Raw genomic sequence first — 18,768 nt, 5'->3', positions numbered from 1 at the left:
TGGCGGGGGTTCCTGCGCCAGCGGGGACTTTGGGGAGCTGCCGGGAGCCGCCACACGGCCTCTCTTTGTCCCCTCGGGTGGCAGCTGCCCTGCTGGTGCTGCGCTGCCCGGCGCCGCCCACAGCTCCGGCTCGGCGTCGGGGGACGGCGGCTCCGACACCCACTCGGTGAGCACGATCTGGGGCAGGGAGAACGCCCGGCCGGCCGGGGCTGCCGGCGCCAGCGGCTCCTAGGTAGAGAATTCAGACAGGTTAGGGGCCAGGCGGCAGCGGGGTTTGCCTGGGGAGGCACCACGGGGCGCCACAAATTATTGGGGTCCCCCCAGAGCGGCGCCTCCGGGCATGGCAGAGCTCCAGGCGGGAGTTTGGGGAGGGAGGGAGGCGCAGCTCCCTCCGGCCCATCCCACATATCCCAGCGGGATTCACGGCATGGTCAGGGGCTGGAGGGGATTGCTCAGCTCCCTCCTCCAGCCCTGACATCCCACAGGGACCCACAGCATGGACAGGGGCTGGAAAAGGATGTTCAGTTCCCTCCTGTGCAGCCCTACATCCCACTGCACCATGGACAGAGAAAGAGATGAGCATCCCTGTCCAGCCCTGACACCCCACAGGGACCCAGAGCATGGACAGGGAATGGAAGGAGGTGTTCAGCTCCCTTCTCCAGCCCTGACGTCCCAGCGGGACCCACAGAATGGACACGGGCTGGAAAGGGATGTAGAAATCCCACACATCCGCCAGGACACACAGACCCACAGACAGGGAATGGAGGGGAAGCTCAGTTCCCTCCTGTCCAGGCCTGACATCCCAAAAAACTTCAAATCAGAACCCACCCACCCGGCTCTTCTCCAACCCCTCCCTTTCCATGCACTCGGGGCGGGGTCTCCCCCGCACCGCCCGCCCCCGGTGCCGTGAGAGCGGCGGGCGCCGCCCGTGCCGTGCCCGGTGCGGTGCGGGGGCGGCCCGGGAGCCTCCCGGGAGCCGCGGCCGTGGGTTAGTGCAGGCTCCGGTGCCGCGTCAGTGCCGGGAGCGAGGCGGTGAGGACAGAAGGTGGTGATTAGTCGGTTAAATCAGAGAAAAGCAGCAGAAGTGAGCCGAGAGGAGGCAGAGGAGGAAGGTGAGAGCGCAGCCCGTGGAGCCGTTACCTTCCATCCTTCGGCTCCGAGGGGCCACGGCTCGGAGTGGCCTGGGGACACGGCCTCGAGGGGGTCACAGCGGGGCACGGGGAGGAAAGGGGAGGCTGAGCTCCGCTGAAACACCTGGGGAGTCAAACACGGCCGTTGGAGCGAGGGAGGGGTGACCTGGGCCTGCAGCGGGGCCACGGCCTGAGTGGGGCTCACAGCAGCCGGGCTGGTGGCGGCTGGCAGGGACAGAGCAGCATTGTCCCCTGTGCTGCTGGCAGGGCTGCCTGTCCCCCGTGCTGCTGGCAGGGCCGCCTGTCCCCTGGCCAGCTGTGCCATCAGAGCCAGCAGAGTCGCCCGTCCCCGGCCATCAGTATCACTGCTCCTCCGCCAGGAGGGTCCCTGCCCCAGCCTGGCAGCATCACCGGTCCAGTTCCCCTGCCTGCAGCATTTTCACCTGTCCCACACCTGCAGCATCACCTGTCCCACACCTGCACCATGCCCAGTTCTCCTCCCTCCTGGAGGAAAACCATCCAAGGAAAACCATCCAAGGAAAAACCATCCAAGAAAACCCATCCAAGGAAAACCATCCATGAAAAAGCTCCCCCGTCCCCACTGGAGCACCTGAACCGTGCTCAAACCCCGGTGAGTCTGGCTTAAATCCCAGAGTGGGAGGGAAGTGCAGAAGGAACTGCAGATGTTCATCACCCAGCTGTGTGTCACCCAGGTGTAGCACACCTGTCCCCAGCAGTGCCACCACTCCGTCCCCGTGGCCCTGCGCAGAGCAGGGACCCCAGGGCGGTGCCGGTGCCGGGGATGTCACACCCCGAACCCCCCCCGAGCAGAAGGGCAGGGCGGTGTCACCTGCGGGGCGGTGTCACCTGCGGGCCGGTGTCACCTGCGGGCTGGTGTCACCTAGGGGGCGGTGTCACCTGGGGGGCGGTGTCACCTGCGGGCGGTGTCACCTGCGGGCGGTGTCACCTGGGGGGCGGTGTCACCTGGGGGGCGGTGTCACCTGCGGGGCGGTGTCACCTGCGGGCGGTGTCACCTGCGGCCGGTGTCACCTGCGGGCCGGTGTCACCTGCGGGCGGGGTCCCGGGCTCCTGCCCCTCTCGCGCTCACCTCCAGCTCGGCGATGATCCGGTCCTCGTCGTCGTCGTCCTTGACGGCCGAGGCGATGATGGGCGGGGTGGAGGCGGGCCGGACCACCTCGGACACCGCCCGCCTCAGCTTCACCTGCGGCTTCGGCGTCTCCAGCTCCTCCGACTCCGCCTTCTGCCGGGGGGAGCGCGCCGTGAGGGCCGGGGGCACCGAGGGGATACCGGGGGGCACCGGGGGGCACCGGGAGGCACCGGGGTACACGAAGGGACACGGAGGGACACCCGGAGGGGTCGCGCTGCCCATCCCAGCCCAGCCACCATCCTCACCTTCATAAAGCCGGGCTCCTTCTTGCTGGTGACGATGACCTCCCCGCTGCGGGTCGTGGTCAGCCCGTGCGACGAGGGGAAGCTGCGGCGGGGCGGCGGAGGCGGCGGCGACTTGGAGGGTTTCTCGGTGCGGTACCGCGGCACCGTCAGCTCGTCTGGGCACAGAGGGGGCTCTGAGGGCACCGCGCCCGGCCGTGTCCCTCCCATCCCGCCTCGGGGGCAGCACCGCGCACCCCCGGCCTCGCCTCTGGAGGCCACCCCGTCCCTGCCCACCCCGTACCTGAGCCCCGGCGGCCGTTGGGGTCCCCTTTGCCCCCCGATTTGGGGGTGTGCTGTGGCTTGGAGGGTTTGTGCTCGGGCGTGGAGGCGGCGCTGCCGCTGCCCGGGGTTTGTTTGTGCTTGGCTGCGAATTCCAGGTCGGGGATGGCCTTCATGAGCTCGGCCTGCGTCTCCTCCAGGAGCCGGTTGATGTCCTTGGCGCTGTACTGGGTGAGCGCCGCCCGCTTCTCCTCCCAGTCCCGCTCGGCCGCCTGCGGACACAGCGCCGGCTCCAGCCCCGTCCTGGCGGGCAGGACGTGACCCCAGAGCCCCCTGACACCCCCGGACCCGCTGCGAGGAGCTGGGGGGCGGATTTTTGCTCCCATCCCCACATTTCACACAATTACCGGCTGGAAGAGACGTTCAAGATCATGGAGTCCAACCCAGCCCCAACACCTCAACTCAACCCTGGCACCCAGTGCCACATCCAGGCTTTGTTAAACACACCCAGGGATGGTGACTCCACCACAGAACATTCCAGAACTTTATCATCTTTCTGTAAAAAACTTTTTCCCAATATCCAACCCAAATTTCCCCTGGGGCAGCTCGAGGCTGTGTGCTCTGGTTCTGTCAGTTCCTGCAGACAGAGCCCAGCCCCAGCTGAGCACAGGCCCCTTTCAGGAGCTGTGCAGAGTGAAGGGGGCACCCCTGAGTCCAGGGCTCCTCCACCGAGGAGCAGCAGGGTGGGCACTGCTCCCATCCCCATTTTCGCCTTCCCAGACCCTCTGGAGGAGCCCCCCGAGCTGACCCCCCCAGGCCGGGCTCTCACCTCCACAGACACTGCTTTGTCCGCGCTCTTCTTGCTGGGGGTCTCGGGCCCCGTCTGAGTCTTGGCGGGCACCATCTCGGGGGCTCGTGAGGGGTTATTGCTCTTGCCAGGGTGGCTCTGGGGCTGGGCGGGGAAGCCCAGGGGCTCGGGGGTGCCCGTCAGGTGGTGCAGGCTCACGGGAGGGCTGGTGGGCATCTCCAGCTCCAGCCCTTTGCTGAAATCTGTCTCCGGGGCCACCTTCTTGGGCGACTGGCTCAGGCTGCTGGGCGAGCTCCACACGCCCTCGTCCACTTGTCTAGGGCAGAGCGGAGGCACTGAGGGTCTGAGGGGCACGGGGAGGGTGCAAAATCCTCATTTCCTCAAGGCTGAGGTGCTCTGGGCTGGGCTTGGTGCTGCTTTGGGGGCCTGTCCGCTCTCATGAGCCCAGCGGGAAATGGGATCCCTCCAAACCCTTCCCCTGCTCCAGATCCCGCTGGAGCCGCCCTTGGGATTGAGGATTTATTTGGGATGAGGGCACTGCGGGATCCCAGGCTCCTTTCCCTGGGAAACCGGGCTAGAGCAGAGCCCGGGGCCATCCTGAGGGCAGCCAGGAGCCATCACTAATGGGATCCTAATGGGATCCTAATGGGATCCTAATGGGATCAGGCAGGTGAAATCCACCCCGCAGCGGCTCTGGGAGAGGATTTTTCTCTGGCTGAGGATTTTTCCACCACAGAACAGCTCCCTGCTCCCTGGGAAAGAGATTTCTGCTCACGCCAAGGGCTGTGTGTCTGTCCTGATGTAAAATCCTGCTTTATTACCAAGGCAAAATGAGGTTTGTATCAAAAGAGAGGGTCCCATGCACAGCTGGAAAGGACTGAGGGTGGTTCTGGGGTCCTTCAGCAGAAAAATGAGGCTTTTACCAAAAAGGGTTCCCACTCACTCCTGGAGAGGACCGTGAGGGTGTTTTTGGGGTGCTTTAGCAGAAAAAGGAGGGTTTTAACAAAAGAGGGGGGGCCTGGAAAGAACTAAGGGTATTTTTGGGGTCCTTTTTTTGGGGTCCTTCAGCAGAAAAATGATCATTTTGTGCACACCCCTCGGACCCGCTCCCGCCCTGAGAGTTTGGGATGCGCAGAGAGGAGGTGGCACAAAGGGCACAGAGGTGGCACAGTGGGGACAAAGGGACCCCGAGGGGGTGGCTGTGCCCTCGGGGGCCGGCGCTCACCTGCGGATCTGGGCCAGGGTGTCGGTGACGGTCTTGCAGCGCTTGAGGAGCCCGTCCAGGCGGTTGGGCTCCTCCTTGAGGAACTTGACGGCCTCCACCTCCACCCGCAGCACCACCCGCATCTTGCTCTGCAGGCTGGGGAACTGGGCTGCCAGGGGACACTGCTGTCACCCCCGTGTCCCTCCCAGCGCCCAGCTGGCACCGCCAGGGCCGCCAGGACCCTGTGCTGTGGGCAGGGTGGATCCTGGGAAAGTCTGGATTGATGGCTCCATCCCGATTTTAGGGTGGAGGTGTCCCCTCCACGGCTGTGGGCACAGGGTGTGGCACTGATGGGCACCTGGCAGGGCAGGGGACCCCCCTGGCAGGGGCAAACCCACAGATCCAGGGCAGGGAGCACCTGGAGAATCCCAGGGGAAAACACAAATCTGGGAAAACACAAATCCAGGAGCACCTGGAGAATCCCAGGGGAAAACACAAATCCATGAAAACCTGGAGAATCTCAGGTGCAAACACCCAAATCCCGGGGCAAGGAAAACCTGGAATATCCCAGGTGCAAACACCAATCCAGGAGCATCCCCAGGCAGGGATGGAGCAGGCAAATGCCAGAAGGTTCTGTTTGCACCTCCCCAGCCCCTCCTCACCCTTCAGGTCCGTCAGGGTCTCCCCCAGCTGCTTGAGCACCACGGCCTTTTCCTCCAGCTCCTGCGCCGGGATCAGCCGGTGGTTGTGCGCCAGATCCTTCTGGATCTTCTCCACGGACTTTTCCAGGTCACTGGGAGGGCAGGGGGAGGGCAGGGGGTCACTGGGGGGGTCACTGCTGGCTCAGGAGGGTGGAGAGCCCTGAGGGTGGTAGCAGGAGAGGGGAGCACTGGGATGGGGACCCCTCCTCACTTGGGGATGTGGTCACCGGGCTGGGGGTTCCTCCTCACTCAGGGGTGTGGTCACTGCATAGGGACCCCTCCTCAGGCTGGGCTGGGGACCCCTCCTCAGGTAGGGGTGTGGTCACTGCATAGGGACCCCCTGATTTGGGGACATGGTCACTGCGTGGGGACCCCCTGATTTGGGGACATGGTCACTGCGTGGGGACCCCCTGATTTGGGGACATGGTCATTGCACAGGAACCCCCTGATTTGGGGACATGGTCACTGCGTGGGGACCCCCTGATTTGGGGACATGGTCACTGCGTGGGGACCCCCTGATTTGGGGACATGGTCACTGCACAGGAACCCCCCGATTTGGTGCCGTGCCCCGGGCAGTGCAGAGCTGCTCCGTGCCCCCTCTCTCTGCCAGGGCCCCCTGGCCAGGCTCACTTGAGCTGCTGGGTGATGAGCTCCTCCTCGTTGAGGTAGCGCAGCCGCTCCTCCTCCACCAAGCTGCGCTGGCGCTGCAGAGGGTCCTCGTGCTTGCGCATCGTGTCCGTCACCCTCACGCTCAGCTCCGTCTCCGTCCGCCGCAGCAGCGACTTCACCGTCTCCTGGTTCTGCAGCTGTGGGGAGGAGGAGGAGGAGGAGGAGGAGGAGGGGTCAGGCTGGGAGAGACCCCTCAAGATGGGAAACGGGTCCTGGTGAGGGAGCAGCCCTGAGATGGGCGAGGGGAGGGATCCCTGAGCCTGAATTTGGGAAAGATCCCTGGGCTGGGCATGGGGAGGGATCCCTGGGGTTGGATCCCTGGGATTGGAGTGGGGAAGGGTCCCTGGGATTGGATTTGGAAAAGATGCCTGGGTTGGATTTGGAAAAGATCCCTGGGGTTGGATTCAGGAAGGATCCCTGGGGATGGAATGGGAGGGTATTCCTGAGCTCACATTTGGGAGGGATCCCTGAGCTTGGATTCATGCAGGATGCCCGAGTTTGGATTCAGGCAGGATCCCCAAGCTTGGATTCAGGAAGGATGCCCGAGTTTGGATTCGGGCAGGATCCCCAAGTTTGGATTCAGGCAGGATCCCCGAGTTTGGATTCAGAGAGGATCCCCGAGTTTGGATTCATGCAGGATCCCCAAGCTTGGATTCAGGCAGGATGCCCGAGTTTGGATTCAGGCAGGATGCCCGAGTTTGGATTTGGAGAGGATCCCCAAGCTCAGCTCCAGGACAGATCCCTGAGCCCCCCCACACCAACCCCAGTGCACAAAGGGCATTTCCCCATCCCAACCCAGTAAGAGCTGGCTCAGATTCGGGGTCCCCTCTGCCCGGGTGCCCACCTGCAGCTTCTTGAGCTGCTGCAGCTGGTTGCGGAGGTCGCTGGCGTTCTGCTGCAGGTCGTGCAGGTGCAGCTGCATGTGCAGGCGGGTGATGGCCGTGGGCTGCCCCGCCGGGGTGCTGGTGGCCGAGGGCGGCGGCGGCGCGGGCACTGGGGTGCCCATGCCGCTGCGGCTGGTGGCTGGGGGGGAAAGCGGAGGCTGCTGAGGGGCTTTGGTGCCCGTTTCTTTTCTTTCCCCACCCGATCCTACAGCTCTGGGGGTCTCCAAAGTCCCCCATCCACGCTGAGTCCTCCCTGCCTCCTCTGAGGCCACCCCAGAGCAGCATGGGGGGATCCCACTGCTTGCCAGTGATGCCTCAGGACTTCAGCTTTTATATTTTTCAAATCCTGTACTGCTTTAGGGAATAATTCTGAAAGTCCATGGCCTGTCAGCTGCTGCTCTCTTGTTTTATTCAGACAAAACAATTCCTCTCCAGGCCTGTAACTCAAGGACACCTCACTACCTCAGGCCCAAAAAAATATTAAAAAAAGTGAATTGGGGGGGGAAACAAACTGTGAGTAAATGTCTTCATTACCTGAATCTGTAATTGGAGGATTAACCCAAATTACATCAATTAATATCAATTAATTGATACATAAGTGGACCAAACATATAATTGTCTGAAAAACTCATGACCATCATCCATTTTGGGTGCAGCCCCTTAGGGAGGCTTCATCTGACCTTAACGTACCTGGAGGCCCCTCATTAAATAGATCCACCCGTATTCTCTTAATTCTGGTTTTAGGTCAGCCTGAGAAAGGCATCACCAGCACATGAGGGGGGCTGCAGAGCCCACCCTGGGACACCCACGGGGGTCCTGCAGGGCCGGGGGTCACTCACACGCTGATGGGGGGGTCCCGCCGTTGGTGGCCTCTGTCTTCTCACTGAAACCAAAGAGCGGAGGGGGCTGAGTGTGGGCGGGGTTGGTGCCCCTGGGAGGGGGACAAACCCCCAGGAGGGACATCCTGGCCCCCGGGGTCCCGCAGCTGCCCTCACCTGGGGGTCTCAGCCTCGGAGCCGCGGAGCAGCGCGCTCTGCACCAGCCCCGTCAGGCTGGCGATCTGCTTCTCCATGGCCTCCATCCGCTCCCTGCGCCGGCAGAGGGACAGGGACGGGTCACGGGCTGCGTCTGCCACCACGGCCACCCCCGGCCGCTCCCGGCCCCGCTCCCAGCCCAGCCCTGCCAGCCCGGGAGCTGGGGACACTGGGGACACGGCTGTCACCAGCTGCAGCTCCTCATTCCCTGTCTGTGCTCGCACCTAGCCCTCACCCGGCGCCCAATTCCCACCCCAGCACTGCAGTGGCGACGGGGCAGCGCCTTCCTCTGCTCCTCCTCCTCCTCCTCCCAATCCACTCCTCCTCCCCCTCCGGTCCATACAAAATCCCCCTGTCGCAAAGTTCAAACCCACCGGGGATCCCAAATCCAAAGGCAACAGAAAACCTGGAACATCCCAGGAACAAACACAAATCCAGGACAACCTGGAGCACCCCAGGTACAAACACAACCCGGAGCACCCCAGGTACAAACACAACCTGGAGCACCCCAGGTACAAACACAACCCGGAGCACCCCAGGTACAAGCACAACCCGGAGCACCCCTGGTGCAAGCACTCCACGCCTCCTCTCACCTGGTCTCCGTGTCCTTGGCCGGTCCGGGCGATCCGAAGCCCGAGAGCGGCCGCTCTGCGGGGCCGGGGAACAGCTCGGGGGGCCCGGACGAGCTGGGGTTGCGCGTTTTGCCCGCGGGGCCGTCCATGAAGACAGAGGAGCAGGAATCCTTGCGGAAGGACTGACGGACGGGCGAGGAGCGGCTGGGCGGGCCCGAGTAGGGGCTGTGCGGGCTCTGCCCGGGCTCCACCATCTTCTGCGGGGACGAGGGCGGCATGCGGAAGCCCAGCCCGGGGCCGTACGTGTCGCTGTAGATGGGCGCGTTGGGCTTGTACAAACTGTCCTCCAGCTCCGTCTGCAGCGCGGCCGCCGAGTAGGTGCTGAGTGACCGCACCGAGCCCCGCTTGTAGAGCCCCCCTGAGTAGCCAAAGGGGTCCCCCATGCCCGCCAGCGACTGCGTGGAGGTGATGCTGAGCCGGCCCTCGTGCACCATCCCGTAGGGATCCGCGTAGAGCCCCTCGTTCTTCACCAGCACCACGTTCTTGCCCGCCAGGTCCTCGTCGGGTTTGACATCGCGGCGCTCCAGGATGGCGCTGGGGCTGGGGGACACGCCCTGCGCCGGGGGCAGGCTGGACAGGCGCTCGCCGTGGTGCACGGGGCTGCCCGCGTAGGAGGGCGGGCGGCCGCCGCTGTAGGACATGCGGGAGCGCGAGGGCGATGAGGACTGCAGCACGGGCGGCGGGGAGCCCGAGGCCAGGTGCGAGGCTGGGGAGATGTTGTTGAGCCGGCGGGTGGGAGAGGATTCCCGGGAGGTGTAGACCATGTCCCGCTGTGGGAATGGGGCGGGGGGATCAGCACTGAGTGAGCCCCACGCTGCTGGGCCCTCTGCCCCACCAAGGACTGGCGATTCTATGATCCTGTGATTCTGTGATTCTGTGATTCTGTGATTCTATGATTCTGTAATTCTGTAATTCTGTGATTCTGTGATTCTGTGATTCTGTGATTCTGTGATTCTATGATTCTGTGATTCTGTAATTCTGTGATTCTGTGATTCTGTGATTCTGTGATTCTGTGATTCTGTGATTCTGTGATTCCCAGCCAGCAGCAGGCTGATTTATCCTGATGATTTATCCTGATGATTTATCCTAATGAATTATCCTGATGATTTATCCTGATGATTTATGCTAATGAATTATCCCCATGATTTAATTCCCTACAAACCATATTTACGACCCCGCTGTCAGCTCCCACCCAGTGCTGGCAGCAGGCAGGATGGATCCCAGCCACACACAGCTCCCAATTCCCAATCTCTGCCACTTTCCCTTCCTACTGCTCCCTCTCCACCAGGCCCCGCCACTCCCCTGGGCTGTGCCCGTGTCCCCTCTCACCCTCAGGTCGCCGTTGGTGATGTGTGAGGCTGGGAACGAGGCGTAGAGCGGCTCTTTCCTGTAGATTTTAATGATGCTTCGGTCCTGGATATCTCTGGAAGCAGAGGCAGAGCCTGAACACCCGGGACAGACCCCACAAAACACCAGCACTGCACCCACCACCTCCTTTTTTCCTTCATCCCTGTCCTGGGTTTCAGGATATGAGTGTGTTCTATTATCTGTTAGAGGTGGGGCAGCTTGCCCGAGAACATTTTAATTTTAAAATTATAACAACCTGGAGAGAGGGGGTTTACATTTTCCATTTTAAGGGAAACTCCTGCCTTCCTTAGCGGACACCTGACTTTTCAAACCAGGACAGTCCCTCAGATTTCCCATCTTGTGACGGATTTGAAGGACTGGAAACCAGTCTCGGGTGGGAATTGATCCCTCCCTGCTCACCGGACATCCTCCAGCTCGTAGAAGACGTTCCGGGACTCGTCCTTGATGAGGATGGCAGTGTTGGGGGACTTGAGCATGCCCATGGTGAGCTTCTGGGGGAACATGTGCACGATGAGGGCGTGCAGGGTGTCCATGCTGCTGATCTCGTGCGTGATGTGCACCCGCCTGGTCTCGTCCCCAAACTGCAGGAACAGCACCCCTGGGAGCACAGGAGGCGCGCCGGAGTCAGCTCTGACCCTGCCCCTTCTCCATGGGGGTGACAGGGTCTGCCCAGCCAAAAGAAGGGGTTGGGGAGCTCTGGCCACCCCACAGCGCCCTGGTGAAGGTGGGAGGCTCTGGGGCAACCAAAAAAAGGGGTTGGGGAACTTCTGGCCACCCAATCTCACCCTGCTGAAGGTGCAAGGCTTGGGAGCACCCACAAAAAGGAGTTGGACACCCAACAGTGCCCTGGTGAAGGTGGAAGTGTCCAGGGCAACCAAAAAAAGGGTTTGGGGGATGTTTGGCCACCCAGCCTGGCCCTGGTGAGGGGATGTGTTCCCTGAGGGCTCTGGGGCACCCAAAAAAATGGGATGAGGAACTTCCGGCCAAGCGCAGCTTGGTCTGGAATTTTGGGCAGGTGGAGACCAACCCCACCCTGCACCAGGGAGGTTTTGGGGCCTCCGGGGGTACCTGGGGAGCGCAGCTTGGTCTGGCTGGCCGAGCGGGACAGGGGCAGGCTCTGCCGGAACCGGTTCATCCTGTTGAAGGCCAGCGGCAGCTCCGCCTCCGACATGGTCTCCAGGGACTCGGCCGAGGCGAAGGAGAGCTTGGCTTGGTCGGCCAGGCCAGGCTGGGAGCCCTGGGAGTGCCGGGAGCTCCTGGTCTGCAATGGGACAGGGACAGGGACGGGTCAGGGGGTGCAGGGATGGGCAACCTGGGTGAGGCTGGTCCCGCTTTCCTCAGGAATGTGGCGCTGGGATGGAGAGGCTGGTGAGGGTGGTGGGAGCGTGGAATGGCCTGGGATGGGAGGGAGACACAAAGGTTGGCGAGTGCAACCCCTGGGACACCCCCAAAAATCCCTCCCTGTGCCTGAGGGTGGGGCTGGGCCGCATCCAGGGGGCTCCACCCCAAATTGAGGGGGCTCCATCCCAAACCCAGGGGGCTCCATCCCAAATTGAGGGGGCTCCATCCCAAACCCAGGGGGCTCCATCCCAAATTGAGGGGGCTCCATCCCAAACCCAGGGGGCTCCATCCCAAATTGAGGGGGCTCCATCCCAAATCCAGAGGGCTCCATCCCAAACCCAGGGGGCTCCATCCCAAATTGAGGGGGCTCCATCCCAAACCCAGGGGGCTCCATCCCAAATTGAGGGGGCTCCATCCCAAATCCAGAGGGCTCCATCCCAAATTGAGGGGGCTCCATCCCAAACCCAGGGGGCTCCATCCCAAATTGAGGGGGCTCCATCCCAAACCCAGGGGGCTCCATCCCAAATCCAGGGGCTCCATCCCAAATCCAGGGGGCTCCATCCCAAACCCAGGGGGCTCCATCCTAAATCCAGGGGCTCCACCCCAAATTGAGGGGGCTCCATCCCAAATCCAGGGGGCTCCATCCCAAACCCAGGGGCTCCATCCCACATCTAAGGATCCCCCATCCTTCATTCAGGGATGCCCCATCCTTGTCCATGGATGCTCCATCCTCATCTAGGGATGCTCCATCCTCATCCAGGGATGCTCCATCCCATATCCAGGGATCTCCCATCCCACATCCAAGGTAACTCCATCCTCATCCAGGGATGCTCCACGCTACATTCCCACCCCAGCTCAGGCTCTGACGTGCTTCACTCCCCACTCCATGCCTGCTCCGCCTGCTGCTCCCAGCACAGACCCCATTCCCATTCCCAATCCCACCCCGCTCCAGGATAAACCTTCCCAGCTCCATCCCGGTGCCTCTGGGCTCCCACACCGGCAAACCCCTGGAATTTAACCCTGCAGGAAGGAGCCAAGGCTGCCAGAGCCGAGCACTGGAATGACCTTGGCTGCTCCCGGAGGTTACACATCCATTACTCCACTCCCGGGAATCCTAAATGCCCGGATCCTTCTGGAAGCAAAGCACTGGGAAGGTTTATGGCTCTGGGAGCTGGAAGGATTTAATTTTCCAGGATCCCCATTTCACAGGAGCCTGCTGCCAGAAAGTTTGCACCACAGACATGGAAAATGTGGATTTTCCAATATCCCAAATATCCCCAAATATCCCCAATATCCACAAATATCTACAAATATCCACAAATATCCACAATATCCACAAATATCCCCAAATATCCCCAAATTTGTGGCCATTCCCAGAACTGCTGCCTGTTAATAACCCCAAAAACCCAGGCCTGGATTTTCCAGGCACTTGTTGAAGGTTGGCAAACCCAACAGAGGGAACAAACAGCTCCCAGGGTGTGGAAAAGGCGGCGCTGTGGAAAGGGACAACAGCTCTATTTTAAGACTGGGGAAAAAAAGGAAAAAAAAAAGAAAGAAATCAATATGAAATGATAACAGCCATCATCGCCATTTAAATGAGACATTAATTGGAAGATTTAATTAATCCTGTGAGGCGGGGTTTGAGAGGACTTGAAATGTTCTCGCTGTAGTTAATTGCTGGAAAATTGACTGCTGGGCTGGGTTGTTGCTGTTGGAGCACAAAGAGCCCTGGCAGAGCCTCACATCAGGAAGGGATGCAGGGATGGAGGGAAACATTCCTTGCTCCCATCCCTGGGGCCGTGGGACGCAGCTCTGACCCCTCGTGGGGGTGGTTTTGGGGTGGAAAAGGTGAATTTTGGTGCTCCCCGCCCTCAAGGCCGTGGGTTTTGGGTACCCTGCTCTGGGTTTGGGGTGATGCTCACCCAGATCCCAGCCCGGGATGGATTCTTAGGGAAGCACAGGGACGGGGCCGGCAGCTCCTGGTGGGGATGTGAGCCAGGGCTGCAGCTCTGCCTGGCTCTGCCTTCCTGGATCCTTCCCCTGCCTTGTTCCTGTTCTCTGGGATCTCGCCCTGCCCCAAATCCATCCCTGAACCCATCCATCCATCCCTGCATCCATCCATCCATCCATCCATCCATCCATCCATCCATCATCCATCCATCCATCCATCCATCCATCCATCCATCCATCCATCCATCCATCATCCGTCCATCCATCCATCCATCCATCCATCCATCCATCCATCCCTCCATCCATCCATCATCCGTCCATCCATCCGTCCCTGCATCCATCCCTTCCACACCCCACCCCAAATCCACCCCATTCCCGCCCCCCGGGGGTGACAGGGGCACCTTCCCTGCCCCAGGTGAGCCCAGCCCCCTCCCGGCCCTGCAGCCGCCCTCGGGCCCCGAAGCTCCCGCTGTGGATAATTTATGGAATCAGTCAAACCACAAAAAAAACCCCGACCAAGCCAGGCGAGATGAGCGTTAATGGGTTTTCAGCCCGGAAGGGACCGTTCTGCCCTGATGCTCTGCGCAATTTGCTGTCCCCAACCCCCGAAACTGTCACCGGCACCGGGGCAGCGCCACCCCAGCCTCCCTTTCCTAAACTCAGGGCAGCCCTTGGGGCTCGGGATCCTCCCAGATGGGCTCAGGATCCCCCCAGATGAGCACAGGGCCCCCCTGGCCATGGTGACCCCAAGGGTGGCACCTCGGGGCAGCTTTGCCCATCCCTCTGGAACTGCAGGTGTTTTGAGCGCTCCTGACCCTGCCCTCGGGGTGCCAGGTGTGCCAGTTTGGATGTCCCCTGCCACCCCTGCCACCCCTGCCCGACCAGGGCATGCAGGGGCCATCTCCCAGCTGGGAAAGGCTCAGGATAAACCCAAACCCCATCCTAAAAATCCCCAGCGTGGCCATAAAAACCTCGTGCCCCCTCATTTTTCCGTCCTGCCCCCCAGGTGACCCTTTCATCCACACCCAGACCCCTCTCTGGGGGCTTCTGCAGCCCCACATTCCCCGTGGGCACCGAGAAAATTCCCTGCGGGATCCGAGGTGGTGGCAGGGAAGGGAGGGAGGGGACATGGCCGCCCTGCGCCTGTCCCCAGCTGGGAAATGACCCATTTCCCGCCGAGCCAGCCCCAGAGCGGCAATCCCGGAGCTGGACCCTGGAATTCCCGGCTGGTCCCCGTGGGGATTCCAGCGGGGAACGCTCGGGACAGGAGCGAGGGAGAGCAGCCACAACAAAAACCGCTCAAGGCCACGGGGAGGCCGCGCCGGGAAAAATCTGGAATTGCGAGGCAGAGGGGGCTGGGCCAAGGGCATCGAGCTCGGGATGCCCACAGCGTCCCCCCGCGATTAAACCTGCTCGGATGAAGCCCCCTGGGAGCCTCCCGAGCCGAGGGAATCCCGCTGGAGCAAAGCTTGGAACCCTGGCAGTGCCCCCGTGGTGAGGGTCCTGGGGAAAACCCGACCCCAAAAATCCCCAATTCCAGCGGGGCCAGGGGCACCCCCAGAGCCTCTGGAGGAGGAATTGGGAAAAATCCCCAATTCCAGCGGGGCCAGGAGCACCCCCAGAGCCTCTGGAGGAGGAATTGGGAAAAATCCCCAATTCCAGCAGGGCCAGGAGCACCCCCAGAGCCTCTGGAGGAGGAACTGGGAAAAATCCCCAATTCCAGCAGGGCCAGGAGCACCCCCAGAGCCTCTGGAGGAGGAATTGGGAAAAATCCCCAATTCCAGCAGGGCCAGGAACGTCCCCATCCCCTCCCCCGTCCCCGGGAGTTTTATATAAAAACGGTGGGATGGGGAATGGAGGGAGTTTTTTTAATGTCGAATTTATTTTTTCCTTTTGTCTCCCCAGAGCTAAAAAAAGCCACAATTAAGGGATTCTTTGAGCTCCTAAAAAGCCCCGACCATCCCTGCGGAAGCAGCTCCATTATCTCTGCCTGGAGATAAGGATGCTCCTCATTCCTGCCTCATCCTCATCCTCATCCTCCTCGCACACCCCTCTCGCACATTCCCCGGCCCAGCTGGGAGGGCGGAATGCTCGGCGAGGAGCAGGGAAGGATCAAAGGACGCGGCGGATTTTTGGGAATCCGTGAAAGGAGCGGGGTCACCCCTCTGGATGGGGAAAGGCGGTGGAGCCGCTTGGATGGAGAGGGGCAGAGGGGTCAGGAGAGGGACAGAGGTGACAGGAGCAGCCCTGGACCTCCCACAGGTCACTTCAAAGCAGACAGGAGGGGAAAAAAAACAAGGGAAGAATGCGTGGGGAAGGAATCCTGCCCCGGGATGGAGCAGCTGCTCCCAACAGCACCCGGAGCCACCCCACAGCTGCAGATTTCCACCCTGCGGCCCCGCCAGGGGCCTCGGAGGGGACGCGGGGTCTGTCCCAGCCCCACAGGCTCCCAGGGCCCTGCCCGAGCCCTCCCGAGCGAAAAACGGGTCCTGCCCGACCCCCCCGTCCATTCCACACCTGAGGGGCGTCCAGGCCACGGCAGGTGAGAGGAACAGCAGGAGGAGAAGCGGCTCCGTCCCCCTCTGACCCCCCGGGACACTCAGAGCTCCAATTCCCAGCCCCACCCCGAGCTCCGCACCCCCTCGCACCCCAAAACCGCCGAGACCAGCCCGAGACCAGCCCCAAAACAGCCGAGACCAGCCCCAAAAGCCCCGAGACCAGCCCCAAAACAGACCTGGGATGGACAAACCCTCGCTGTGCCAGTGCCACCGGCGGCGCCTGGCCCCGAGCTCAGCCTCCCCTCCCCTCCCGCCACCGGGAGGAGCCTCCCGGGCTGGGTTGGGCAGCTCCGGGGCGGGGGCCGCGCCCTCCAGGAGCCCCCAGAGCCCCCAGAATCGCTCCCCATGGGCCCCGAGGGTGCTCCGGAGCGCGGCCGGGCATGGCCCTGGCGGGGCCTGGCGGGTCCTGGCAGGTTCTGGCGGGTCCTGGCAGCTCCTGGCAGCTCCTTGCCCTCCGCTGCCCGTCTGCAGCTCCTCCGCAGGATGGGGATAAAGGCGAGGGAGCCCTGAAATCCCTGGAAAACAGCTGGCACGGCTGGCACCGCCCCGGGCACGGTTATTTACCGAGGCTCCGGCCCCGGGCTGGACACGGATCGGGATTAATCCCTGCTGATCCCCCTCTCATCGCTTAATCCCGGGGTCCCGCCCAGCCCCATCTGGTGCTGAGCCCTGGGAAGGATCCGTGGGGTGGGATGGGATCCATGGGGTGGGGTCCATGGGGTGGGGTCCACGGGGTGGGCATTCCCAATTGGAATAGAACATCCCTGAGCAGAAACCAGCGTCCCTGATGAGAAACCATAATTCCCAATTCAAATAGAGCATTCCTGACCAGAACCCAGCATTCCCAACATTGCTGACCCAGAATCCCTGACAAGAATTCCCAACTGGAATAGGACATTCCTGACCAGAACCCAGCTTTCCCAACTGGGCTGCAGTGTCCTCAAACAGACACTGGCATCCCTGAACAGAAACCAGCATTCCCAGCTGGAATAGAACATCCCTGACCAGAAACCAGCATCCCTGATGAGAAACTATAGTTCCCAATTCGAATAAACCATCCCTGAGCAGAACCCAGCAGAACCCAGCATTCCCAAGGGGAATTCAGCATCCCGAGCCTGGCTGCTCTGCCCCAGGGCCCGGCTCTGGTGCCGCCCCGCTCGGACACCTGATCCCGGCCGGCGAAACCCAACCCCTCTGCTCCGCCCTTTCCCTCAGCTGCACCAGCCAGGAGCGATGGATTCCGCTCGGGAAGGAATTCCAACGTCCCAGCTCCTGCCGCTGGAGGCGAGGAGCCGGGGGATGCCCATCTGGGAAGAAAAATGGGGAAAACTGGAGGGAATTTGGGGCAAAAGTGGAGGAAATGAGAGGCCCGGGGTGGTCTGAGAGGCACCCAAAGGGTTTTTCCAGGAGTCTCCCCCATCGAAGGGGTTGTGGCCTTTCCAACGCCGCCCTCCCGGCCCTCTCCCCTCTCCCCCCGCCCCCAAATTAAAATCGTTGCCGCTGCCGGCAGCAATAACTCATCCCACGTCTAATGCTGAACATTTTGTCAGGATTATCCCGATTAAGGCAGAATTAATCCCGATCTCAATGTTAACAGGATTAGCGTTCAAATCGGATTAGGGTTTTTAAACCGGACCCCTTGACTGAAGGAAGGGGCCGCCCCCTCCGGAGAGAGCGGGACTCCCCGCCTTGGGATGGGCTCCGGGATGGGCCATTCCCAACCCCTGATCCCGATCCCAGAAACTCCCGACACTCTGCAGGTGACAGCACCTGGATGTCCCTGAGGTAAAGGCACCTCTCTGTCCCTGGAGACGGAGAAGGAAAAAAGGAAAAGGAAAAGGGAAAAGGGAAAAGGGAAAAGGGAAAAGGGAAAAGGGAAAGGGGGAAAGGGAAAAGGGAGAAGGAAAAGGGAAAAGGGAAAATGGAAAAGGGGAAAGGGGAAAGGAAGGAAAAAGGGGGACTTTCTCATCCTCTCTCCCCGATTTTCCTGCTGGCAGCAGAAGCTCCGCGTGCTGATGAATATTTAAAAGCCTGGATCCTCTGCAGCCTCATGAATATTGACGCTGCTGCTCGCCCCACACCTTCCCCAACCCCGTCCATTCCCGCCGTGCCTCAGTTTCCCCGTTCCTGCGCTGAGGATGCCGCTTCCATTCCCAGCACCCGGATGGGGTGGGCGCCATCCCCGCCAGGGGCAGGGGGGTGGGACCAGGAGACCTTTAATCGCTTTTCCCACATAACCCATCCATAAATATCGACAGCCCCGCGATCGATGGACAACAACGAGCATCATCTCCCGGCCATGCCGCAAAACCAGCGAGGACCCCAAAAACCACAGCGAGGCGGTTGGAGCAGCCTCTCCCCACTGTTTACCCACCCTAAACCCCCCTTCCCACCGAGAACAACCCCCGGGATCAACCCCCGGGATCAACGCCCGGGATCAACGCCCCCGCGGCCCTCGGGAGCGCGGCCCTCGGCGGGGCCGGCGGGAGGCGGCAGCGGGAGCAGCGGGATTACAGCAGCCCAGGGCTCGCCGCCTCCTATTTGCTCATCTCCTGCGAGTAAATTCTCAGCTCCTGCTCTCACTGCGGCTGGCCGAGCGCCGCCGAGGGGGAAATGGCTTCCCGCGAGGAGACGCGGGGCTCCGGGCAGCCGCGGGCCCGAGGCCGGAGCGGGAGCGCGGTGCGGATGAAGCCGCTCCTGACGCTCGTTTTTAAGACAAGCGCGTCCTTTGTGTGTCCCCCGCCGGTTTTGCCCTTCTGGATCTTTTACTCGGCTGCCTTTGATGTTCCTTCAAAGTCCCGGCTCCAAAGGAGCTCTG

The 18,768-nt window shown here is 61.7% G+C and overlaps 1 protein-coding gene across 27 annotated transcripts in view; it reads right to left on the bottom strand.

Moving 5' to 3' along the window:
- SRCIN1 (SRC kinase signaling inhibitor 1) overlaps positions 1 to 18,768 on the bottom strand; it is a 62,004-nt gene that overhangs the window by 8,392 nt on the left and 34,844 nt on the right. For 25 of the 27 annotated variants that reach the window (XR_011682988.1, XR_011682987.1, XR_011682989.1 and 22 more), the window contains 14 exons: positions 11,170 to 11,362; positions 10,501 to 10,699; positions 10,063 to 10,156; positions 8,695 to 9,503; positions 8,063 to 8,155; positions 7,907 to 7,950; positions 7,028 to 7,206; positions 6,145 to 6,320; positions 5,476 to 5,606; positions 4,835 to 4,982; positions 3,631 to 3,925; positions 2,824 to 3,073; positions 2,544 to 2,698; positions 2,239 to 2,391 (listed from right to left, as the gene is read on the bottom strand). Coding sequence is in view for 12 of the 27 variants with exons in the window: in XM_071450858.1 (XP_071306959.1) it covers positions 2,239 to 2,391; positions 2,544 to 2,698; positions 2,824 to 3,073; positions 3,631 to 3,925; positions 4,835 to 4,982; positions 5,476 to 5,606; positions 6,145 to 6,320; positions 7,028 to 7,206; positions 7,907 to 7,950; positions 8,063 to 8,155; positions 8,695 to 9,503; positions 10,063 to 10,156; positions 10,501 to 10,699; positions 11,170 to 11,362 (2,919 nt within the window). In the remaining 15 variants the exon portion in view is untranslated. Of the gene's footprint in view, positions 1 to 2,145; positions 2,165 to 2,197; positions 2,392 to 2,543; positions 2,699 to 2,823; positions 3,074 to 3,630; positions 3,926 to 4,834; positions 4,983 to 5,475; positions 5,607 to 6,144; positions 6,321 to 7,027; positions 7,207 to 7,906; positions 7,951 to 8,062; positions 8,156 to 8,694; positions 9,504 to 10,062; positions 10,157 to 10,500; positions 10,700 to 11,169; positions 11,363 to 18,768 lie in introns of those variants that run through there. The other 2 variants (XM_071450859.1, XM_071450867.1) reach the window with 2 other exon arrangements.

This window comes from Agelaius tricolor, unplaced genomic scaffold (assembly GCF_023055355.1).
Source record: "Agelaius tricolor isolate 1412-34295 unplaced genomic scaffold, bAgeTri1.0.p SCAF_31, whole genome shotgun sequence".
Classification (NCBI taxonomy): Eukaryota; Metazoa; Chordata; class Aves; order Passeriformes; family Icteridae; genus Agelaius; species Agelaius tricolor.
Note: the sequence above shows the minus strand (reverse complement) of the source record. Positions and strands in the feature narration are given on the sequence as shown.